Source organism: Maniola jurtina, chromosome 15, assembly GCF_905333055.1.
Source record: "Maniola jurtina chromosome 15, ilManJurt1.1, whole genome shotgun sequence".
NCBI lineage: Eukaryota > Metazoa > Arthropoda > Insecta > Lepidoptera > Nymphalidae > Maniola > Maniola jurtina.
Window position 1 is genome coordinate 1460994 of NC_060043.1, and position 27087 is coordinate 1488080.

The 27087-nt window shown below is 35.1% G+C and overlaps 1 protein-coding gene across 1 annotated transcript; it reads right to left on the reverse strand.

Annotated features, from left to right (window-relative positions):
* Positions 1-1428: 1428 nt before the first annotated feature.
* Positions 1429-21225, reverse strand: LOC123872605 (mucin-3A-like). Its single transcript, XM_045916984.1, has 8 exons — positions 21208-21225; positions 20200-20458; positions 6373-6549; positions 5678-5929; positions 4386-5264; positions 3494-3907; positions 2815-2886; positions 1429-1622 (listed from the first exon to the last, which is right to left on the reverse strand). Exons 1-8 carry the CDS (start codon positions 21223-21225, stop codon positions 1429-1431), a joined length of 2265 nt encoding a protein of 754 aa, XP_045772940.1.
* Between the last annotated feature and the right edge of the window lie 5862 nt (positions 21226-27087).

Genomic DNA, 27087 nt, shown 5'->3' on the forward strand with positions numbered 1-27087 from the left:
ATAAGCCACATTTTCAATTCGTTTTTGTGGAGACCTAAATCATTTAATAAAAGTCAATCTATTTTTAATTTAATTATTTTATATTTTCTAATTATAAGTACATAATATTACTTAAAACTATAATTGTAAAATAATTAAGGCACATTCACAAGTTATATTTTTTCTAATTTTTATTATAGTGTTGACATAGATTCAAGACGAAATCTGTTTAAAAAATAGTTTTATAAAAAAGTGTAAAAAAGTGGCAGTGTTTTTTTTTTGGTTGAATATAAAAATATAAAATGACAGAAATAATTTTATAATAAATATAAAAGCAATGAAAAAGAAAACAAAAATGTTAGTTCAACTTTTATATAAATATATCCAACCAATACTTGAGTATTTAAAGTGATTTTAGTTTCTTACTTAATAGTTATGATTAAAATTTGAGTCAAAATGACTTAGTAACAGATAGATACTTAGATATATAACATATTACTTACATAATAATATTGAGATTTTTATACATAATAATAATTATAAAAAGTCCACACTAAACTGCGATAAAGTTGAAGATTTTGTATATAATTTTTTATCGTTATCATAGTTTGAATCCATAATAGGTAAATAGGTACTTAACTACCTACCTAATCTTGCGAAAGTTACAATTTGAGCCTTTTTTTAAAGTTTGCGGTTCTTTATTGATTTCCAAAATTGTTTCCAACGAGCAAACATCAAAGATGTTATTTCCGTAATGCAATTATACCTAATTTTATTAATTTAATAGATTACCTACTCAAATAAAATTTTTCTACTTTCCTTTGGGGTCCTGCGGTTCGTTAATTTTATTTTTAATTTTGTAATTTTTCGTGACCTTGTGACGCAGTGAATGACAAAGCATAGAAATTTTCCGCACGTATAGCGTAACGAAATCTCTACCGCGGTGGACGGTGCAAATAAACTCTACTGTACTCCGTAACTGTTACTTTGAGTTCGCTTACGAATCAATCATGACCCTATTGCAATTTTTTTTTTTAAAGAATATTAGCCATGCTAATCGTGACTAATACCCTTTCCCCTCCAATTAAGCGTAAGGCTTGTGCCAGGAGTGGGTACGACAATAGTGCAACGGGTGGGGTTTGAACCGCCGACCTTTCGGAATTCTGTCCGCTCCTCAACCGTTGAGCTATCGAGGCTATTTAAACAGACATGAGTTTGTCCTTTAAGTATTTCCAATTAACTACAATAATTATTAAAAACATGCCTTCTTTGTGATTCACTGATAGTCATCTGATAGATCGCAGCCGAATTACATTAATTCGCTTATTCAGGACCCTTAATTTAAAATGTTTCTAAAATAGGTACAATTCCAACGGCTCTTCTATGCAGCCATATCTACAAGTTACTTTTTACACTCTTAAGTTATCACAATGTCTCCGCCCAGTCTCTTCACGCATCTTTCTCACTGCACCCCAGTCCAGCAGACCAGTTGCATATCCCTCCCACTGGGTCGAAGGAGAGGCCCTTAGGACACACGTACTCCCAACCTCGGACTTCACCGCTCTCCATACGAGCGCAAGATATGAACTTCTTGCACGATGTCGGGTGAGGGAAGTTGCCGATGTCTAGGCACTCGATGTTGCCTGGTGTCAAAAAAATAAAGTTAAGAGGTTTATTCGTAGTGAGCTCCAAACAAACGTAGTTTAACTCTCATTTGAATACGAACCAATCAAACTTAATGAAATTTTTTATAATATTCGTTCTAGGAACTATAGTATCTGGGTCTGTGGAATCCCAGGTTTCCGTTAAAATATTTTGTTTTAAAGTTACACAGGCTCAAGGATTTACATAAAAATCTTTAAACCCGTGCATCTTTAAAACTAGACATTTTACGGAAATCTGGAAAACTATATAGGTACCTACTGAGATATTAATGTCTAAAACGTGTCTACAAAATTTCATTGCCATTGGTTACAAATGGGAATAAAACTACGTTTGTACATGGATGCGTTTGTATATGAAGCGGAGAATCCTCTATTAAAACAGTCAGTTTTTTAAGAGGTCTCCGCAGTAAAATGCACTTTGTTTGTCTGTTTGACACAAATTTACAAATATTTATGTAGATGTATGGTCCAAACTCCAAAGCCGAAAATGATATTAAAATTAAATACGAAATCTCATGACCTATATAAAATATAAAAATAAAAAAATAAAAACAAATCTAAGTATAGCCCAAAGCCCGGAATGATACATTTCAGTCTAGCTTTCGTATTGCTAAATTGAATACGAAGTTTTATGACAAAACATAAAAAAAAATTAAACAAAAAATACAGCCCAAGCCCACAATGATACAAATCAAAATGATACCTATATTTCAAAGTTTTGCTTTCGTATTGCTAAAGTTGAATGCCGAATGAACAGCGCGAGCGCAGATAATTTTTACAATAATGTATAAAATTTTAAAAAAATCCATACTTACAAGATGAAAATATTTGGTGGTAAGTGAGAAATTTTATAACTGTACAGAGATTAACTACGAGTATTTTGCTTATGACTAAAAGATTTAAACGACACAGATAGATTTATTTAAGCGCTAAAGCAGCTAGTGCGATTTTTTAAAATAAATGAACTACTTATAGATGTTTAAAAATTACGAAACCAACCTACTAAAAGTATGAGAAAATGATAAGAAAGCATGATGAAGTACCTAAGAACATGAAAAAATGATGAAATGATGAACGCAAGCTGGAAACAAGTACCTAATACCAACATGAGTAACAGTAAGCAAGAAGTCTTCTGTAAACCAATCAGACTGAGGAAATTAATTAAAATTACCAAAAAAGACGATGAAATTTCTGGGGGGAGCATCTTCCATTCTGGGAGGTGCCTTGATGGAAACTTGATAACCTGGAAAACAGTTTGAATAGGCCCATGTTCCATCATACATGTAATTTTTTAACTAAGTGTACCTAGGCTTGCGGTTGATTACAATTTGAGCTTAGCTAGTGCTAGATTTTCTAACAATGTGTTGGATTAAGGCACACGTCTGCCAAGTTCTAATATTGTTTTACTTCAGACGATTTCATATTACAATAATTACACCCCCGACACTTGATGAAGCGATTAGATTTAATCATCTACTATTGACAAGGACAGAGCTATACATAAGTCAGACGGGAGCGGGACAAGGACAACGCTTTACACAATTTTACTAGGCGTATCCTTTATTGCGGGCGCGGGGGGAGTGAGTGTCTTGCTCTTTACGTATAAGTTAGTATGCTATGTAGTTCGTGCATCCGAGTACAATTAAATCTGCCCAGCCTTGTTGGAAAGTTGGTAACTACCCTCCAATCTTCCTACCAGCTAAGTAAAAAATATTTGCCCTTGCCAACCGACTATTGAACCAAGGATCATTATTTTGTGATTTGCTAAAAACTACAAGGCCACAGTGCATATTAAAATTAGTTGTGTTTAATCATGTAAGGGCAATCGTAAATTGCAAATTTTTACTAACCTGTCTTAAGTAAAATCACTTTTTTGTCTTGCTTCAAATTCTGCACAAATTTTTCTTGGTCATCGTCATAGTAATCATAATCTCTTATTGGTTTGGCCACTTTGCCAGGCCCTTCCAACTTTTGCACCGCGGTCTGTTTGAATTTTTCTATCGGCCTTTTTTCAGTACCAACTGTCCTCTGTATAGTTTGAACTGATTCCTTCAGATCACTGTCTTTTACTACAGGGATGTCTTTTATTGGTATCTTTTCGAAGGGTTTTATCGTGGTTCTTCTTGGTTTAAGCGTGGTTTGTGGAAGGGCTGAAGTGGGGGACTGTGTGGTTGATATTCTTCTGTTGACAAACTTCCTCCTTACTGGTTTTCTGCTTGAGGGTTGTGGTGTTGTTACTTTCGGTGACAGGTATTGGTATTCATCTGAAACGTATAAAGCAGTATGTATCAACTGTCAAAGAGGTGGACTTACATTCGAAACATCCTAGGTTATATCAGTACGTTGGAATATTATCTTAGGCATTCCTACCATAAGTTGTAAGCTGGAGAGGATAATACTCGTGTTTAACATACCCTATATTCTACTAGTTGAAACTCTAGTTTCCCGTGATAAAAAGTAACTTATGCCCTTCTCCAGGATGCAACCCGCATCGTATCTCAGTTCTTTCAACAAAATCAGTTGAACGGCTGGGTTTTTAAAAATCCCGACGGAACACTTTGGTTTACCGGGATGAAATGTAGTCATGCCAATCTCCGGGATGCAAAGTATCTCTGTGCCAAATCGATTATTACCAGATCGTGAAAAGCTCACAGACAGACAGATACACAGACGTAGACAATTGTGCATTTATAAGATTATAGTATGGATTTTAAAAAAGTACATAAAATATTTAACACCTACCGTCATAAGACTTAGTCACAGGTGACTCCAGAAGGTATTCCCTGGTGAAATACGAGGGCTCTTGCAAGCCCTGTCCACCAGTCGAGTACCCGAAGACTAACGGGGCCGGAATCTTGTCGCTAGACCCTTCGTATCTAGCAGTAGATGGACCCTCACTCGGACTGAACCTCACTGTCGATTTGTCATTCACTTCATCTATATTCACTAAGTTGGGGGAAAATCCTGCTGGTCTCGACACTCTGCTTGTAAACCCTGTAGGATACGTTGGGGACACATCCCTTTCGGTATTTGTATACTTGAGAGTTGATTCTCTGAAATTCACTGAAGCTGTAGTAGGATTTACGGTTGAAAATCCAGGTCTGGATGCCCTTGATTCGTAATTAGTGGTAGTATAAGAGGGAACAGTAGATTCTGTTGGGAAGTTGGTGTATCGAGCAGTAGATTCCCCTGAGCCTTCAGAACCTAAGCTTAATGTTACGCCGGGTATAGTTGGGTCTGTATTTGTTGCATCAAATGTAGGTCTTGAAAATCTGCTGGTGTACGCTCTTGTGGTGGTGAAAGCTGGTACACTTGTATCAGTCTCTAGTGAGGATCGAGTGGAGGAAGGCACTTCGTCTGTTTGTAGTGAGGCGTAGGTGCCTGTTGGTGTTTCAGCAAACCTGTGCCTTGTTGTATAAGACGGTGTGCGAGTGTATTCATCGTATGACTGGGTCCTAGTGTAGTCTTCGGTGTACTCTGGGCTAGTGAATTTGTAGTCTACAATGGTTTGGGGAGGTCTTCGCGTGGATTTTGGCTCGTCGTCGTAGTCTGGTATGACCGGTACCGGCGCTCCTAAGAGCTGGTGTGCAGCCAACGCTACAGCAGTTTCTGCACTGATATCTGGAAAGATTTTATAATTTAAGATATGAACTTATCATCAGCTCGTTCATAATAAAAATACATATTTCTCGAACCTGAAAGCATTCGAGCTCATAATATTTTAGAAATTGGCCACGTCACAAATCCTATCCATAATACTAACAGCGCATTTTCAGGTATTTTTACAAGAGTATCTAGGTGCGATTCTTGACCTTAGGAGGAAAGTGAAACGTGTGGAACCACGCTCGATTTTGGAATCCTCATCTTGGCGTCTAGAATCGCGCGATAACACCTGTCTGGAATTTGGTTGAGACAATTTGTGAACTGTGCTTTTTCTGGATAAAGCTTTGCACAGATAGCTTTGCTGTCAGTTAGGGCAGCCATCGCTAAGATACACGGCCTAGTGCACTAAAATAATCGAATTAGGTAGGTACCTTCAATAGTAGTCTTTCCCTCCGTAGTAACATCAATCTCTTCAGCACTAGACTTTACTCTCAGGATCTCATCGAGCTGGTTCTGTTTGAAGCTGGAGCTGTATTTCTTGCTCTGTCTCTTTTTCTCCTCCTCGTTAGTGGCCGCCTGGTTCTGGTCTTCACTCTTCAGTTGGACCAACGGTCGACGACGTTGGACGTTGGTGGTTGGTCGTTGGGTTGTGCTTGGTTTGAGTGATGGATCTTCTATTGCGTCTGTGTGTAAGTATATTTTAAGTATAATTTATTCGTAATTTAATAAACATACCTATTTTAAAAATTAAAATTTACTAACTATGACTCGATTACGTTGAAAACATAATGTGACCATCGCAATCATTTCTGAATGGCCAACACTCTCTCGCTATTGGCTAAAATGTAGTGTTGAAGCAAACACTATAAATTCTACCAATCACTTTGTACACACTACAGCCATTGCGATTGTAGCAATGGTTGATGCAGTTTTTGCGTAATCGACCTGCTGGTTCTGTAGTCATAAAGATATGTGCTAAAGTGCTACCTAATGACGATTACCTCTAACATTTTTTTTTTGTATAGACTAGCTCTTTGCTGCAATCAGACCTGGCAAGTGATGATGCAGCCTAAGATGGAGCGCGCTTGCCTAGAAAAACAACATCAGAGCAAAAGGTAAAGCCTACCTATGTCGCCGATATCGATATCCTGGAGCGACTCGTCGCTCTCCAACAGCGCGGCGGTGGTGGGCTTGGAGGTGGTGGTGGTGGTGGTGCTGAACAGCGGCCGGCGGCGGCTGGCCACGCGGAACGGCTCGCGGCGCAGCGGTACCAGCGCTGCCGGCTTTGCTGTGGTTGATGTTGCTGGTGACAATATTTTTTTCTTTAATCACGTGTGTGCGTGCGAGTGTGTGTGTGTGTGTGTGTGTGTGTGTGTGTGTGTGTGTGTGTGTGTGTGTGTGTGTGTGTGTGTGTGTGTGTGCGTGTGTGTGTGCGTGTGTGTGTTTATGTTTATTACTCTTTCACGCAAAAAGTATTTGTATTATTAAAGTATAAGTATTGCTTTTATCTGTCTGCCTCTACGAAATAACAGAGTCATAGTTTCTTACTATAAGTTTCAAAGAACTTGCTAGAAATAGAAGAGCTATTACTCAAACAGTTATTTTCCCAGTTTGATTTGTACAACAAGAACAGACCCTATTAAATCGGAGCATTGTTCGTTGCTTACAGACCGATAAATAACCGGAAATGAATCCAGTCTCCGAAACCACAAACACGTACATAAACTGATCCGAGAGGTTAAACGCTATTCGAAACAATAGCTGTATCACCTTGTTGTGAAAACAATATCTACATATTGCATAGGTACATGGTACAGGAAAAAGGATAATGCAGGCCCTACAAAAAATGCGTGAGATGAACAACAAGTGTAAATTAAAAATTTATAACACCCCCGACAAGTGAAGGTTAGAGGTTAGAACTTTTAAACGGCTAAACCGATTTTCTTGAATTATAACTAAGAACACTCTCGATCAAGCCACCTTTCAAACAAAAAAACACTAAATTAAAATCTTTTCATTAGTTTAGGAGCTACGATGCCACAGACAGATACACAGATACACACGTCAAACTTATAACACCCCTCTTTTTGGGTCGGGGGTTAAATACCTAAATAAATAAATTTTACCTACACTAAATTGTATTAACAAACTCAATTATTTGTGTGAATTAGTGGTTACATCACAAAAAATAAAATAAAATGTGTCTCAATTTTAAAAGTAAGATAACTATACCAAGTGGGGTATCATAATATGAAATAACTTTATTAGTACAGTCTAAAACAGATTTTTATTTAATTTAATGCATTATAATTTTTGATTTATCGTGCAAAATGTTGAAAAACATGCACAAGTACGGAACCCTCGGTGCGCGAGTCTGACTCGCACTTGGCCGGTTTTTCTCTACAACACAGGTACAGAATACACGAAATAGACACACTAATTTTTTTCTAAGCTTATTTAAAAGGTAAATAAATGTCATCATTGTTTGAAGTTGGTAAAATCCTCACTGACCAAGCTGTATTTCAGGTTGATAAAGGTGCATTAGCAGGATTATATGTTAATCCTGCTAATGCACCTTTATCAATCAATCAGCTCGATAGTAATTAATTAATTTAAGAGTTCGGTAATCAAAACTGATATTTTTTGGGTGACTAATTCTTTGCGACGACGTTAAATTAATTAGAGAAATTTTTATTTCATTCGTTTGTTTTATTTACTATCTGAAAAATTAACTGCGTGTGAAAAATTTCAAAACTTATTCATTTATATAATAACTAGCTGGTGCCTGCAGCTTCGCCCGCGTGGATTGGTCAGATCCCCTGCAGCATCAGGATTGAGGAGTTGGAATCCAAATTTTTTATGAAACAATGTCGCAAAGTTCCTCTATCGATTAAAAAAGAAATGACGCAAATCGGTTCAGAAATCTCGGAGATTTCGATGTACATAGGTAGAAAAACACAACTCCCTTCTTGAAAGTCGGTTAAAAAAGTAGCCTATGTTACACCCTGGTCAATCCTCTACTTGTATGTGAAAATCCCGTTAAAATCGGTTCAGCCGTTCCGAAGATTAGCCTTTTCAAACAGACAGACAGACAGACAGACAGACAGACAGACAGACAGACAGACAGACAGACAGACAAAAATTTTAAAAACGTGTGATTCAGTCATAGTATCGTTCAAATAACCATATGACCTTAATATGTGGTAGTTATTTCGAAATTACAGACAGACACTCCAATTTTATTTATTAGTAGTATAGATTATTACAATTCGACTACTTCGTCAACTTATACTACTGTTATTTTTTGAATTACATACAAGAATTTAAAATAGACACAATATTTTATGTAGTTACATAGGTAACATATTGAATACAACGTAGGTATAGGTTCTCATGCTCGCAGCCGGAAAATATCAAGGATTTTTCACGCCTTATTCCGGAGTTTTATTAATAAGAAGTACTTAACAGGGCTCTCTCCGTCACTTACTCCATACAATCGTAGTTCCAATTTCATTTGAATATTAAGCAACCAAAGTCCATGAAATTTTGCAGACATATTCTAGAAACTAATATCTGTGCCTGTGGTGTTTTAGATTTTTCTAAAAATATGTAGTTTCAATATTACAGGGGCTCAAAGATTTGTATGTGAATTTTTAAGACCGCGTAACTTTGAAACCGAATATTTTAACAGAAATCTGGAAAACCACAGGCATAGAATATAGATATTAGTTTCTAAAATATGTCTGCAAAATTTCATGGACTTTGGTTGCTTAAAATTCAAATGAAATTGGAACTACGTTTGTATAGAGCGAGTGACGGAGAGACCCCTCTCAAGTACTTATTCAAAAGAATCCGGAGATAAGTTTTTATATTAAATACATGTAATTACTAATTATACATAATATACACTCACAATTTCATTTTAGTAATAAGTAACTAATTACCTATGTAATTATTAAAAATTAAAATTGCGTTTTAATTGTCAATTTTGACCGAAATTAATCAACTATACATATAAAGCCCTCAACTTATAAGAAAACATTAATCAATGGTGCAATCAAAGTTGTTATTGTATTGATTGCTCTCATTTCTTTCCATACATTTCATAATGACGCATGTCGCGGCTAAAATGCTGCACTCAAGTTATCATTAGGCATTACTTTCTGAGCGAAGGAAATAACTGGAAATGAAACTCGTTTGCTGTTTTTGCTCTCGAGAAATGGGAATGGGACAAGTTTCATATTGCAAATGTATTTTTTATAATAGGCCTGCTTATAGTTTATGTAAGAGAAATCTTAAATAAAATTATTTCTGAAGACGTATATGGGATTGTAAGTAATCAAGGCATCAACAAAATTATACTCTCGATTCTTCTTATTTCCTCTAAATATTTCAGGTTCAAAAGATTTTAACTTTTGATTAAATAGAGGTTACCATTAAAATTGGAAACACCTCGCAAAACCTTTTAGTTTGGAAGCGTTTTCAATTTTTTATTGTTACGAGTACAACACTACAACACCTACTACAACATTTTTCTACTTCAACTTGACATACATACGCACGCTTTACAACAATTAGTTATGGTTCAGGGAGTAACGAGCGTCGTTTTAGCGCCTTGCGTTACACAACAGAAAATTCGCGGAGAAAATGCCTCTGTCACAAGAGCGTGGGACAGAACAGGGCTAAATGACGTTACAAAATGGGTCACATTCTCACGACATCAATTTGGCACATATTATCTTTGACCATACATTATGTCGATCTGAGCTTAGACGCAATTTCACAATTAGGCTGATTTTCTACCAAGAAATCTATCTGTTAAAATGCGTACCGAGTATCGAGGTTTTTTTTTTAATAATTATATAAAATCTCTAAAAATAAGTGAAATGAATTTTGTTATTTAAGACAGTTCATAATCATTTTATAATTCTAGTACCTTAGGGCCTATTCCACATATTAATGCACGCTAGGTACTCACAACCTTCAACGGGAAGCTGGAAGAAATCTCTGTTTAGAGATAAATAATTAATCATTTCCAATGTACTTGGCTTAATTTATTTTAACTATAATTTTGGTACATAAAAATTAATATAATGTATATATAAATATACAGTATATGTTACTTATGATATGTCAAGACTGTACCACCGGTTCGGAATCGGAAAGCAGATTCTACTGAGAAGACTAGTGATAACCTAGTGCTAAAAACGTTCGCCTCCTATACTGAAGGTTGGGATTCGATCCCCTCTTCAGTTATGTGCGTTTTAAATAATTAAATACCTACTTTAACGGTGAAGGAAAATATCGTGAGGAAATCTGCATGCCTGGGAGTTCTCCAGAGTTCTCAATAGTTGTGAAGTCTGCCAATCCATACTGGCCCTCAGTCTTTTTATTGACAGTTTGATTTATAGCATGTTTATAATGGAAAAGATAGATTACCGATATAATTTATCAGTGTCTGACAATCAGTAGAGGCGTACGCAACGATGGTTATCTTCCGTAACCTTTGTTAGTAAAGGTGAACCGGCAACAATGTTAGATTAATCAACTTGTAGTGCTAATCATTGTGATCTGATAATTGAGTTTAAAACACGCACGTGTAGACGAATATAATAAAAAAAACCAGCCAAGTGCGTGTCAGACTCGCGCACCGAGGGTTCCGTACTCGGGTATTTTTCCGACATTTTGCACGATAAATCAAAAACTATAATGCATAAAAATAAATAAAAATCTGTTTAAGAATGTATTTACAAATAAAGCCCTTTCATACGAGTCCCCACTTGGTATAGTTATCTATGTTACTTTGAAAATTGACACATATTTAATTTTTTTTTTGTGATGTAACCACAAATTCACGGTTTTCGGATTATTTTCCTTTACTTGTGCTATAAGATCTACCTACCTACCAAATTTCATGCTTGTAGGTCAACGCGAAGTACCCTATAGGTTTTCTTGGCAGACACGACAGACGGAAAGACAGACAGACAGACAGCAAAGTGATCCTATAAGGGTTCCGTTATTCTTTTTGAGGTACGGAACCCTAAAAAAGTTAATTTATGTCTTAGCTTACTGAAGCTTTTATGATCAATATTGATCAGAAAACAGCATTCAAAGGCAATTAAACTTACATAACTCCATAAACACATAAAGTAATCGTGCCTTTATCGTTCCCATACATCCATAATGAGTAATGATTATCTAATGACAGTTATTGCGTAATAGAAAGCGCCGATACACTTGACCGGTAGCTTTCACCTCCTCTCAACGTCTACTAGTTGCTCCATGCGGTTTCACTCGCTTTTTACGGTAGTTAGCTTTTTATTCCACTTTTTATTTTATCTTCTACGCTTCGCTTGGATGTAACGTTGAGATTACTATTTTATTATTCCACTAGTTGATGCCCGCGAATTCATCCACAAGAATTTAGGTTTTATATGGTATTTTTGGGTAGGGAAATCCTGGGGAACCGTCTAATTTTCCGGGGTAAAATTAGCCTATGCCACTCTCTAGGTCTTTAACTATGTAAGTTCCGTTGCTCCTATTTTATTTTTTCAATCTACTCCTATGTAATAAATGAAAAGAGGAGTATTAATCCTCTTTTTAACCCCCGACCCAAAAAGAGGGGTGTTATGAGTTTGACGTGTGTATCTGTGTGTCTGTGTATCTGCGTATCTGTCTGTGGCATCGTAGCTCCTAAACTAATGGACCGATTTTAATTTGGTTTTTTTTGTTTGAAAGGTGGCTTGGTCGAGAGTGTTCTTAGCTATAATTCAAGAAAATCGGTCCAGCCGTTTGAAAGTTATCAGCTCTTTTCTAGTTATTACTGTAACCTTCACTTGTCGCGGTGTTATAAATTTTTAATTTACACCTGTATATTTTTAATTATTATCATGCTATTATTATAAATGGTTCTATATGGAAGGACACACATTGTAAAACTTCGTGGACGTAGTGTTTCCCTGTGTCACAAAGTAGATTTGTTAAACAGTCTTATGTTAATCATTAAAAAAAGTACAAAAAATCGATCCTTCCGTCCCACCCGCACCCCGCCACCTTCTTCAGGTCATCAGTACAGCGGGCTGGAGGTCGTCCCACACTGCGCTTACCGGTAAGTGGTCTCCACTCCAGAAACTGTCTGCCCTACATTATGACCATAAGTGGGAAAATTTTGTAGTTGGTTTTCATATTATTTAATGAGCATGTGGCATCTAGCTATTCCTAGTCCTTGATTGGAAGCTGGAATCAATCAATCAATCAATTAATTTATTGCAAAATTGGGTTATATACGTTGGTCTTAATCTAAGCTTACCCTCGGAAGGAAGGGATTGGAAATGGAACCCTTGGAAGCTGGTTTTTTATGTATGTATGTGGCAGAGACGCTACCTCTATAATTATGCATGTTATTATACCCACTTTTATTTCTCTAATTAATTAAACAACAGAACCTCAAGGTGATCTTGTAGCCGAGGTACTTGACTCCAGCGTGAAGCGTTTCGAAAAGCAAAGTGATGATAATAATTGATAACACCATTGCGATTTCATGCAATTTTCAACCTATTCACTTTTATTATAAGGTTTGAAATCAATTGTTTTAATGGAAAAATGAGTAAGCGTTGAAAATTGTATTGTTTGTGAACACAGATTAGTGAGAGTTAAGATGTCCATGAAAAGTATGAGATTAGCGTATAATAATCATGAACTTGAATTCTTTGACACGAAGTTAGGGGTTTCATCTTAAATAAATATTTATTTTTAACCCCCGACACAAAAAGAGGGGTGTTATAAGTTTGACGTGTGTATCTGTATATCTGTGTATCTGTCTGTGGCATCGTAGCTCGTAAACTAATGAACCGATTTTAATTTAGTTTTTTTTGAAAGGTGGCTTGGTCGAGAGTGTTCTTAGCTACAATCCAAAAAATTCGGTTCAGCCGTTTGAAAGTTATCAGCTCTTTTCTAGTTACTGTAACCTTCACTTGTCGGGGGTGTTATAAATTTTTAATTTACACCTTTTACACTCGAAATTATTATAAACGAGTATTTAATCGCCTAAACCAACTCGGCTGGGCAGTGTTCGGGAAGCTTCGAGATTTCTTCTCGTGCAAAATTCCTCAGTGCTTGAAGACCAAATTTTTTAAAAATTGCTTCATGCCAGTAATGCCATATGGATCCAAGACATAATCGTTAACTATGGGTCTCATAAGAAAGCCTAAAGTCACTTAGTGGGCGATGGAGAGACCTATCCTTGGAGTTTCTCTACGTGATCAAATGAGGATAGCCGTAAGAGAACCAGAGTGACCGACATAGCTAAACGGACTACGAAGCTGAAGGGGTAATCGGTAGGGCACATATTTCTAAAGACGAGAGATGTTGGGGTCCCTAGGTTCTGGAATGGCGACCTCGGGCCAGAAATCATTGAAAAACCTAGCCACTAGGTGACATCAAACGATTCGGAGTGAGAAGTCGCTGATTTTTAAAAATTAAATTTATAAAAAAAAATCTAAAGGATATTATAACCTTTGGTGATTAAAAAAAGCTTAAAGAATTTTAGTAAACCTACTTAGTTTTGATTTGATTTGTTAACATGTCGAATTCATGGGCAATGGTAAATCATACATTATTGCGTTGTAAAAAACTTGCCTAACATTTAATATTTAGCCGTTAAACGTTCGCGTGAGAATGTGAGCAATGTTGTGTTAATGTCATATTGCATTATGTATTTGTAACATATTTGATACTAAGATATTCCCGCGTTTTTCCGCCTGTTAGAGAGTGGAGTTGATTTCTGTCTAGAAAACCACTATATATACTATATTATACTATTGTACTAAAGTTAACATGCTCGTTGATATAGCCCAAAGGTATTTACAGTACCTACACTCGCGACCCACCCCGGCTTCGCACGGGTGCAAGGTATATACTAATGTGGTGTCAGTGTGGTTATTTTCAAAACGATATCATTTTCGATGAAAGCTCTTAGTCAGCTTGATTTCTTTCGACATCTTGAACAATTATCGTCATATTTCAACAAAGTAACACAAAATTGAAATATTGAATATAATATACCAATAAACCTTCCTCTAACATTACTCTATCTATTGATGAAAACCACATTAAAATACGTTGCGTAGTCAAAAAGATCTTAGGATACAAAGGGACAGATGGCGGAAAACTACTTTTTTTATTTTATACTATGTACAGATTACTGTCCAGGCCGGAAATGAAGTAATTGCCGGCCGAGTAATATTGGAAGGACGAGGTGAAGCCAAGTACTTCCTAAGTTATTTTAAAAAGACGTGGCATCTGATATTTTTATTAACATTTAAATGAAGAGGCAGTATTAGTCGAAGAAAATATTAATTAATTAAATAAATTCCGACATTAAAAGAGGTGCGGCTATTTCTTCATATAAAAGAGTTCAACGCGCTCTGAAGAATGTTTAAATACCTAATGTCGTTGTAAATATTTCTTCTATAAAATATTAAAAGGTTGCGTCTAAATAGTTATTATTGGGTTAACCTTATCATCAGTTTTTATGATACTTAACTAGGAATAATTTCCAAATATTCAAATGGTCTTCTTATATATTTTTTCTGTTATTCAACTTTGATTTTCCTAAACAAATTCGTTATAGGTAGGTACTCGTCATTATATACATTATAAAGATTTGAACTCTAGTTTTAAAATAATCATATTAATCTACAATATTTAACTAACATTTTGATCTGAGAGCCTACCGTGTAATATTATCCCAAAAAAATCTCTACCCAATCCTATAATATATTTTAAGAAATTCACACCCCTCAGAAATGAGAAAAATTAGATATTTTATTTTGTAATATTTATTTTAAATATGATAAGAATGAGATATGAAAATGTATAAGAGATTAATTAATCATACATGCAAAAAGAAAACGGAGAAGATAGAAATCGTGTAAACATCAAAACGGGTTTCGCCCATTTCATTAAGAAAACCTGAAATGGCTATTCTGTATCTTTGAAAGTTTTCGTTAGACACTGAGTCCAGTTAGAAATCCATGAAATTTAGGTCACGTGTTTTTCTATTCCGTATCTAATGCGTGGCTAACTAATTACGAGTATCTAACACTTGGCAGTTGGCCAACATTAACATAGTAGCGTATTTTATCGACTTTATACGGCCAAATTAAATATCTCTGCCTGACAGGTAGCGTTGTAGAAATGTAAGACTTTTTAAATTGTACGACTTCGACTAGTTTTTAATTATTATCTATGGACATTTGACATTGTCATTACATCAGTTTGAACTTTGACTTGAATTTAAACGGTTTTGTGTTTTGCATAGATTAGTGTTTTGTAGTACCTAACTTTGAATTATGACTATAGAATGACTATAGAATTACAGTATTCTTGAGTGCTTTTATTGTGTACCTACCTAAGTATTCCTTCAGCACACCATTTGAACGAAATCATGAAGCATATTTTGTCTATTTAGATGCCTCCAAGAAGAAAAGTCTCTGTGCGTCAATTCGAACTCTTGGTCGAGTTTGCAGAGACCCATCGCGATATTGCGATGGGTCATCTCATTGGATCAAACATGGTTGGGACATCGTATTGAAGATAGATGTCCCCATTGGGCGCTGATATGTACCCGTGGCATAAAAATGCAGAGCTGCTAGGATCTGCAATAAATATAAAATCCAATTTTTGTGTTAAATTAATCTCAATATTTTCTTCCTCAATATAAATATCAGAATTTTATTTTTATTTGTTATTTTATTTTATACCAGAAAGTTGTAACAATTAAGAGACAAAGAAAGTAAGGGAAGCACTCTATAAGAGATCTCTACCAGTGACCCTTGGCAGTGCGAGAGGTTGTAAAGGGAGTAGAATAGGTACAAAGATAAAAATAGGTACTTTAGTACCTACATGAGACACCTTTAGTTCAATGCGAACAGCTGTCCTTCGTCGAGCGGCTTGGAGGTGAGGCCCGAGTTCCTCTAACACCTGCTGGTAGCCAGCCTTGCTCAAACGAAAGTTCGCAATGAACTCTGTTTCTGGCAGCTCCATTGGGTTATACATATCGCGCAGCCTGCGCCTGTGGACCCGTAGCGCCTTTTGTTGGCGCTGCTCTTCAGCATGCCCCATCAATACGGCACGAGCCATATTTTTTTAAAATTATTATCTACTAGCTGATACCCGCGACTTCGTTCGCGTGGATGTTGGTTTTTTAAAATTCCCGTGGGAACTGTTTGATTTTCCGGGATAAAAAGTAGCCTATGTGCTAATCCAGGGTATAATCTATTTCCATTCTAAATTTCAGCCCAATCCGTCCAGTAGTTTTTGCGTGAAGGAGTAACAAACATACACACACACACACACACATACAAACTTTCGCCTTTATAATATTAGTGTGACAACATTAACATAACCACAAAATATAGTACCTACTTGCTTACAAAATAACAATAATTTAACTCCGACGAACCAACCTTACTTTATATTACTTACCTTTTTACAACTAATAGGTAAGTACCTAGGTACTAGGTATCAATTTTTTATTATAATGTATTTTTCTGAAAAACCGAGCGGAATTCAGCCGATTTGTATAATTAATAAAAATCCTTCGAAATTAAAACATCTCTACATTCGTTGAGATTGCTAAAAAATTATTACCTCTATAAACGGACGGATTATAGTGGCGAGTCGCAAAACACTGGTCCCGACTAGTTGTTAAAACGATCGTAGCCACCTAATAAAGTTTCTAATTACAAACTGTCATTTTTGCTTAGTGAATAGAGTTTTAAAAACTATCGATACGAAAACATACGTGAAAAAGCATTTCCGGTTTCTATTCCATCCCATTAATGGCTATGATCGAGAGTCATTGTCTATGACGTCATCTTGGTTAAAAACTGACGTTAGCGAATAGAAAATTTGAGTTTGACATTTAATTATTAGAAATTTTCACGAAATTAGTGTGCCACTGAGATACAGCATAACCCTGGACGACCTTAGAAGAGGTCTGATTCATCATCGTCATAATTTAATTAATTATGTCACAGAACTGTAAACTGTAATACAAAGGTGCTAAAAAGGATAATCGCGTGCATTATTATGTATTGACGTGTAAGTATGATTGGCGTATGATATTTAATGAGAAGACGAAAGGACGTCGAGTCGTAGCAAACATTGTCACGGCCGTTCGTACGTGGTCGGTGATATGTGTAGTATGTCTGTGTACATAAGAGTATGACCTACAAAGCCAATAACGTAAAATATCCTCATTGTCATGCTTTTGTTGCTTCCCGGCGCCTTCGGTTATGCGCTATTAACTTCGATATTTGGATTAAATTAAATTATGAAGATATTTCCTTTTTTAACCTTAACATTTTTAATAATAAAAAAAAAAAACTTTTAAACTTTAAGGGCACCTAGCAGTTAGCAGAGGGCTGTCAGTGCTGCCACGACACTAAGTATCTGCATGACGTGATTTCTAATACCATTCCGAAGATAATATAAAGTAATTTTTTTACACCTTTTTTACCTGTTATATCTATCTCTCAAAGCCACCATAATCAAACTTCATAATCGCTGATCGATCCTTTCTGTGTTGGGGACAATTATACGCAGATAAACTTTCAGCTTTTATAAAATAACGAAGGTCTGGCACGCACTGGCTCTTAGTCCATGTCTATTAATTAACGGGTTATGACATTCGTATAATTAGTTTTAAAATTGAAATTTGAATCAACAGTGCGTATAATTCTAAGGCTTTGCAAGCAGCCACGCCTCCATACCCGCGTACATTTCGACACCATAAACCAGTAGCTGTCCATTTTGATTGACATCTAGGCACGTCTGTTTTCCAAGGTAAAAGTATATAAAGTAAAAGTATATAAAGTAAAAGTATAAGTATATTATAGGTAACAAGTGTAAATTAAAAATTTATAACACCCCCGACAAGTGAAGGTTACAGTAACTAGAAAAGAGCTGATAACTTTCAAACGGCTGAATCGATTTTCTAAGATTATAGCTAAGAACACTCTCGATCAAGCCACCTTTCAAACAATAAAAACTAAATTAAAATCGGTTCATTAGTTTAGGAGCTACGATGCCACAGACAGATACACAGATACACAGACATACAGATACACACGTCAAACTTATAACACCCCTCTTTTTGGGTCGGGGGTTAAAAATACATATAAAGTATTTGTCTTCCATGCAAAATTTAACTTCAAAATAAACATTGCGTCGCTGCGCATGAAAATTCCGCTATGTGTAAAGTCACAAGTTTTCAGGAGACTCTTTTCAACTTATTTTTTTTTAATATGCTTACTTTTAGAACAAAATCCCAAAGCTAAAAAGATTATCTCTTGAGCTAGCACACATGCTAAAGCACGGGTTACGTAGAAACAAGTTTTTTAAAACCAAACCAAATGACATCAAAAACGAAAATCCTAAAAAAATACATAGTGGATTTTGCAAGTGCAGCGACGCATTGTCTTCTTCTGGTGAAAAAATTGTCCTCTTCTTTAACCTATAAAACACTAAAGCATGTATCTCTGAGATCTATCAGGAACTTATAGCATGCATTTCTCCTCCAAAAGCAGGGCTATTTTCTTAAAAAGAGAAATAAATGACTGAAGAATGACAGCAATATTTAAATGTACCTATAATAAAATTATACATACCTACCTACTAGTTCAACAGCTAGGCTACTTCTCTTGGATGGAATTTATATAATGTATAGCCTAGCACTCAATGATTACCTTAAATACTATAATTTCAGATTTAAAAAAAACCTGATTTCGTCAAAGTTTCCCTTTGCCAGAATCGCACGATTAATTAAAATATTGAAATGAGATTTCAAAGGGACGAGAACCTGCGAATTTTGTTCATTGCGATCCGTTTTGTCTGCTAAGCCATTACGTACCTTCCAAGGTAAAATACAATCAAAATACGTGTGTACAAAAATTCAATAGATTGGAAATGAAGAGCCATTTACGCAGTTTTCAATAGTAAACAACTATGAGAATTGAAGACCTATACCGTGATACTCAAATGGACTTAAATATCGAGAAAATACTGCAAGCAATAACGACCTTTATTGCATAAGAATTATTAAATATTGTAAAGATAATATTCGTGTGTAGGGATAAGTATGGTGCACTGATGCAAGTGAATGCAAGACCTAAGATCTGTTTAGGTACAAAGCGCAACACATAGCTCTACCTATTTCGTAAAAGTAGCACGGAATAATAATTGTGATTATAGGGGAATGTAAGTTTTGAAAGGTGGTTTTAGCGTATGCTGTTTCAGTATAGTGTGCAGATATTAGTGAATGTAAAAATAGCATCCACAGACATGCCAACTTCCAACTCCTACTACGGTTGGCAGCCAATTTCATCGTACTTTAAAAGCTAAAATCAATACATTCTAATCTAGTGATTACATCCCTGGAACTGCATTGCTCTCTATAAATGAGTGGCTTCGGCTGCGGCAGGTTACTATCCTAACTGCAAAGCTAGCTAGTTCGCTTAAGATGAGCCGTTTTCAGGTAAACGCGCTTCCATGTAAGACTTTTTCCATCAATGCTGATTGATCCTTTCGCAAATTAACAGACACATTGAATACACAGCCATAATCGGGCTTATTTCAAAACCCTTAAATAGTCAGTGTCACACAAGATAGTGTAAGAATTTTAACGGTACCCTACACACCCAAATCTGTTCAGGAATTTAGAAGTTATAGTGGAATAAAGAATACTACTACTACATACATGAAGCCTGAATTAATATTACACTTCCTTTTTTGGGCAATCGAAATGGAATGAATTTAATGATCTGATGTAGGACAGTTGTGCCTCTTATGTCAAGACTCGTAAACTAACCGAGCAAGTCGTGTAAAATGTTGGAGAGCCAACAAATTGGCATGTCTATAGACGCTTAGAGAATGCAAAAACCAGACTCACAGTTCGCCCCACCAAACCGCCGGCGTACGAAGTTGCGGGGTCTGTCACTCCGAGCCGCGACACCATTCGACGATGGCTTTTCCGCTTCGTTTTCCCGCGGTTTCTCCTCCGTTTTTTGTGTCTTGAACCTGTTGTTCCCGCGCCTGGTGAACCTGTTTGTGGTGGTTTCTACCGCGCTGGTGGTGGTGTCCGCGTCCGTGGTGTCCGGTGGCGCGGTGGCTTTGGTTCGGCGCAGGAATGGACGCCGCTCCTTCGCAGCCTGTTGACGAAATATCGGGTTAGTTGTTTTGTATTATACCATCGATTTGTTTATACGAGCTTTCGATTATTTTATAAGTTAGGTATAAGAAATACTGACAAATATAAATTTTACAAATCAACCATGTTTATTTAGTAAGTAAAATTCAGGAAACAGGGTGAAAATCATTAGTTTTTCATCTTGTTTTCCACTGAAATTTAAATATTGATTATGATCAAGTCATCTTATAGGTATGTGTGTCTTTTCACTTATTAATAACTTAAATACTAATCCACAGTTTCAAAAAATAGATTTTAATTTTTTCGTTTTGCTGTTGTTTTTTAAACAACTTACAAAATTATCTTATTAATAAATAGCTAACGGAAAAATTTGGTATCCAACTACCTAGTTGTGCTATAGAAATAGTTCGTACTTTACATTATTTTAACATTTTTTTATTTTGCGCATAAAACTTATGAGAGTTACAGGACGTGAAGCTGAAAAATGCGTCAAAATAAAGAGTAAAAAATATAAATAGAGTAAATTAGTAAGGAATTTTGCGATTATTTTAGACGTCCTATTGAAATATAGGTAAGATACTATACGTTTATGTGCAATTGAAAGTAAATATAAGAGATTATTATCGTATCAAGTACTTATGTACTGTACCCGAGAGCTTGTGGTAGAGCTTGCGGTCTCTACTCGGAAAATAATATTATGAGGTCACAGATATAATTTACGAGATAAAATTAGCATTTTACTGGCAGTACCCCAAATCTGTATGCCATAAAGCCAAATGGGTTTGAGGATAGAGCAATAGACCATTAATTTGTTATTAAGTGACAAAGCAGACTGTCTACCTAACAGCCAGAGCAAATTTCTAAAGCGGTAGTTAAGTTCGTTACGCTTGTGTTTAATATGATCTCTCCATGTGAGACGCCGATCCATGTAGAAACCTAGATATTTTACACATGTTGTTTCAGGCAATATTTCTATAATAATCAAACATATAAGTTATCCAAAGAGCCCAGAATAGCATATTAAGAACTATTGCCAACGCTCCCTGGTTTACTCGCAACACAGAAATACATGAGTATCTGGAAATACCAACAGTAATTGAGGAAATCAATAAGTATAATACAAAATATCGGGATCGCTTGTTGAGGCACCCTAATCAACTGGCACATAGCCTGCTAACAGTGGAACGGATAAAGCGTCTGAAGCGGGCTAATGTGCTCGATAGTGTGCAGATCTAAGGGCACTGGTCCTAAGTTCTGCAAAAGTCATAACCGACCATAGCAAATCTGCTTATAGTCTGTCGACTGATCGCAGATCACACACTGGGAAAAAAAAAAAAAAAAAAAAAAAAAAAAAAAAAAAAAAAAAAAAAAAATTAGCATTTTAGATATTTATTGCTTGTTCTTAATGTCGTGACAATTATTGTTGGACACGTAAAAATATGAATCACAATTTTTTATAACAATTTAAAATTTTACTTAAGAGTTTCCTCGAGTAACTTTGAAAGTTGATTAGAATTGATTTTTAAATTAAGTAAAGTAAGATGTTTAGCTTTTCGTTTAAGTTTTACACTATTTAGTTCAGAAGGAATTGTTTGAGAAACCAGTGTCGAAAAAAATTTTAATATGAAAGTTAATTAATTTCATTTAAATCGTCATTTTCATTTATTTTTGAACTCAGATATAAAGCTACCAGACATAAAGAGTGTGTACATAGGCTGCCCTTATTCTGGAAAATCAAAGTTTTTCCACGGTATTTTGAAAATCTGACAGTTTATAATTCATTCGCAATCTGTTTTCTCAATTCTCAAATTGCCGGGTAGAAATCGCTACTAACCGATTTACGTTGTGTATCCTATTTTTAACCCCCGACCTAAAAAGAGGGGTGTTATAAGTTTGACATGTGTATCTGTGTATCTGTGTGTCTGTGTATCTGTCTGTGGCATCGTAGCTCCTAAACTAATGAACCGATTTTAATTTAGTTTTTTGTTTGAATGGTGGCTTGATCGAGAGTGTTCTCAGCTATAATTCAAGAAAATCGGTTCAGCCGTTTGAAAGTTATCAGCTCTTTTCTAGTAACTGTAACCTTCACTTGTCGGGGGTGTTATAAATTTTTAATTTACACTTGTTGTCTTTGTATTTCTTTTCATATTTGTCCTTAACTAATTGTGTAGTACCTACGCATTAGGCAGATGCGTAGGCTTCGCTTGTATTAAATTGATCTCATCATAACCGGTTGACGCTTCGGGTAATTTACATCATAACCATAAAAGTCGCTTCTTAGGAAATCGTTTAGTTTCGTCGTTAGTTTATTTGGAAATCATCTCTGTTTTTACATGGTTATTGTGCCATTTTCTTTTCACGTTAATCGCGAGATGTGAAACTTAAACGTGTTTAATAGATCTAGAACCTATACTTGTGTTGATAGACTAGTTTTTACTCGCAATTTCATATGCAGTTTATTTCATTTGATATTATTGATTTAAGTTTTTCTTTTAAAATTTCGTGGGTACCTTTTAATTGGGATACAAAGTAGTGACAAAGGGTGTAGACGGATATTATATCCGTCTCTTGGAGCTCAGCTGTCTCTGAATCAAACGTCAAACGGATATACCGTGGAAATTCTTCGATTTTATTGGATAAAAAGTAGCTTATGTACGTTCTTAGGATAGCCATATCGATATTTATCTCGTTAAAATTGATTTAGTAGACGGGCCGTGAAAATGTAACAGATACACACTTTCGCATTAATTATAATATTTATATGGATTATCTAGTATTATGGAACACGGATAGTATGGATGTATCATGTAGGTTTTTTTAACAACTTAAATACCTACTGCACCTACTACCAAAAAGTGCACTGCCATGAAAGAACCATATCTGAGTGGATCCTACCCATGTAATATATGATACTTTAACATGAAAGTGATGTTAAAATACCGGTTGTTATATCATATGTGTAACAACTTTTACGTTAATTATAATTATCCATATCAGATATACTCGTACCTACATTGTTTTTAATGATCGAAATAATATTGTAACCTAATATTTTACGTAACTTTTACGTAAGAAACATCGCGTTGTGTTCAACAATTAATATTTTGCGCTACAAATTAATTGATAGTCAAAACTATGAAATTTTATTAAAATTACCATCTATAAAGGAAATTTGCTTAAAATATTTTGACCCAGCTGACTGGCCGTCCTTCTTAGCATTTCAAAAAATCTTTTGGCGGTGGAATTTCCATCCTTACATGTACAAGATAATTTTATCAATAGCGCAGACTATAGAACAACGTAGGTATAATATAATTAATTATACTTAGTAAATTGTTGATCTAAAAGGAGAACCAATCTGTTTTGAACCACTACAAATAACAAATACATAACTGAATTCTGAAAGTATTCTTAACGTTTTCTAGACGTCACTAAAATGAAGATGCAAAATCACGACTCACGTTGAGCTTTCACTTTCCATATTTAAATATTAATTCCACTGTTTAGCATTCATAATATCATAGCAGCCTCCATAATCAAAACAGTACAACATTTTGATTATTTTGTTTAACTTAACTAGATTTGTAGATAGAATTAAATCTCAATTTTATTTATCGGTTTTTGATTTTATTGATTTATTAAATAATACCTCAGTATGCTTACAGCAACGCATTAGGCTCATAAATAGTTTTTTTTAGTTTAACAATTTTATTGTAGTATAGGTACCATTTTTCTCAATTAGTAGGTAAGTAGATATACTTTGAATGATCCTCCCACACAGTTTCAACCTACTCTCATTTTTGTATACAATGCACATCGTAATACATATTTGGTTGTGAAATTCATTCTTTTCATTCTTCAACAATGTCAAATTATTGTATAACAGAGATTACATTATACAAAAGCGCGGTTCAGGTTAGATATAAAGAAGTCCTTTTGCCGAAACTAAAATCATTTTTAAAATAAAATTAAATACCGAATTCTTAAGTTAAAGTATCTAGCTCTATATCCCAACTGGTCTTAATCAAAAAAACAATTTTCTAAACCGATGTAATGGTATAGATTTTATATTTATTTTACGCATGCACTTCATAATCTTAACCTAACATTTACTCGTTAAAAAAATAATTCAAAAAAGATGTCCGTCCTTCAATTTTCTATTCATGTCGTAGACCAGGTATCAAATCTAATGCGCATTAGTACCGGATTTTTTTTGTTTATGTGCAAATAAATTGATTGATCGAAAGATCGATTAAAATTGTACTGTATCATTATAGTTAAGAAATAACATTTAAATAACTACGTATTTGGTATTTAAAATCTCTTGAGTGATAACTAATCACACGGACATAGTTACGGACAACAGTAATAAATAACAAAGGCTTATCTAAGCAGCTATACTAATAGCATAGTATAGCAAACATACAGTTCAGAAAAGAACGTGCCAACCGTACTAAAATGGTGTATATCAATGGCAGGTACAGCAACTGCGGGGTTTTTCACCACAAACTCACTTGGTTTGTGTCATGTTTTGACGTGACAACGTCTTATAATTCGATAGAGCCGGCTGCACGCACGAAAAACCATGACTCATGCGGCGTTACCTCGCTCTGAGGCGTTCCATGTAAGGCTTGAAGTGCAAGCGAGAGCGCGGAACGGGCGACAAAGAAGCACAATCGGCCTTTATTGTCACGTTCATCTATCGTCAGTAAACCGACTTTACAGACAACCAATTTTTATTTATTTATCCTCGGACATGATGATCGGACTCTGTTGGACGAGAACTTAGAGAGAGCTTTGCATTTTTAGCATCACATTAATTTTCATGCGTTATACTATAATAATAAACATTACTTTTATAATTTAAGTTCACTTAGCTATCGAATTAGGCTAGTCTGTTATAACGATAGTTTTATTTTTAGGTTGTTCTTATAAAATAAATAAAATAAAAATACAATATAATTATTCTCTGACATTAATATCTCTTATTCACAATCATTATTATGAAGTCTTATATTGCAGCCGGAAATTAATCTATACTAATATTATAAATTGGAAACCTTTGTATTTTTGTATGTTTGTATTGAATAGGCTCAAAAACTACTGGACCGATTTCAAAATTTCTTTTACCATTACTTAGAGGGATTCTTCCGAATCCGTATAGGCTATATTTTATCCCGGAAAATAGAAAAAATAAATGTCCACCCGTGCGAAGCCGGGGCGGGTCGCTAGTGTAAGTATAAGTACTTAGGATTTCAATTTCATTGCTAATAAGGGCCTACCCTAGCTGCTACATACTAGCATGTAATGTAGACTGCAGTCTATAATATTACAAACTGTGACTGATGTGTGATTTTTTCAAAACTGTATGATTGCTAGACTGTGCTAGGTAATACAAACTGCGCGTAGGTTGGCAGTTACAGAATAATAATATGAATTTGTAGGAATGTAGCTTCAAGGTGAGCCAGGCTCTTCGATGTGGACTTGTAAGGAAGTCTTTTGATTGCCGTGGGAGGGGGGAAATGACCACAGGTGCCTGGTTTTTTTTTTCAGATAAATTTATTAGATAAGTTTTTTGTTGTATCTTGATCTTGAACTGCAAATTGATATGCCGATTCGATAATTTATATAAATATTTTAACAGTGCTTGGTGAAAAAATCATCTGCGTGTTCGTTATTATTATTGCTATATGAGAAATAAATCTTATTGACTGATACAGCTTTATAGTATCTTCTTTATAGTCGTATTCTTTTTATTGCTGATTTTACACTCTTCCATACATACAACATAAAGGTATGTTCTGTTGTTGATGCGGTGGTTTCCCAGATCCTTTTTCATACAACTCGACTAAGAGAACGAGATATATGTAGATTTACAGTTAGGTATTACCAGATGTGAGAGGTAATAACTGGGAGGCATGGAGGAAACGAAAAGGCCAAAGGATTCCAAATTCGGTCACCCATCCAGTTTCAACGCTTACAGCTTAGGAGGCTAGGCTAAGCTACAGGCTAGGAAAAAACCAACTATTGTCATATTCATTTCCACCACAAGATGTATGCTTTGTTGGGGGAAGAAGAAAATATCAGAGCATTTTATATTCTCTAGAAAAAATCGACTTTAACAAAAGTAAATATACCAAAGAATACACTTGTATTTATATGGAAGAAAATTTTGCATAGTTTAAAATTATATGTAAAATTATGTATGTAAATTTATTTTTGTATGCAAAACAAATTGCTATCAGTATGAATTACAATAATTTCAATCGAAACAACTAGCTTCCTCCAAACTTATTTGTAATGCAATGGCGTAGGTGTGAGGCTCTCCCTTTAGTTTTTGTTCCAATTATTTATTATTATCTATTATAAGTACATAATCTTATATAATTAAAACAAAACGAAGATCCCGTTCAGTGTTCCTGAAGAAAATAGTTTTGAAAATTAAAAAGATATATCGAAATTGTACTTATAAAGATTTTTCGAAACGTCTAGGCCTAGTATATAATATACATAATGTACAGTATATGTACAATACATAATTTAATATACATATAGATAAAGTAAAAAAAATATATAAATACACTTTGCCCTTCAACTTTACTAAAACTAAGTATTTACTTATTTGATTTT

Coding starts and splice junctions, on each gene's coding strand:
- LOC123872605 (XM_045916984.1), bottom strand. Junction 6,550..20,199: donor GCGGTTTGGTGGGGCGAACT/GTGAGTCTGGTT, acceptor TATTGTCACCAG/CAACATCAACCACAGCAAAG. Junction 5,265..5,677: donor GGGAAAGACTACTATTGAAG/GTACCTACCTAA, acceptor AAATCTTTCCAG/ATATCAGTGCAGAAACTGCT.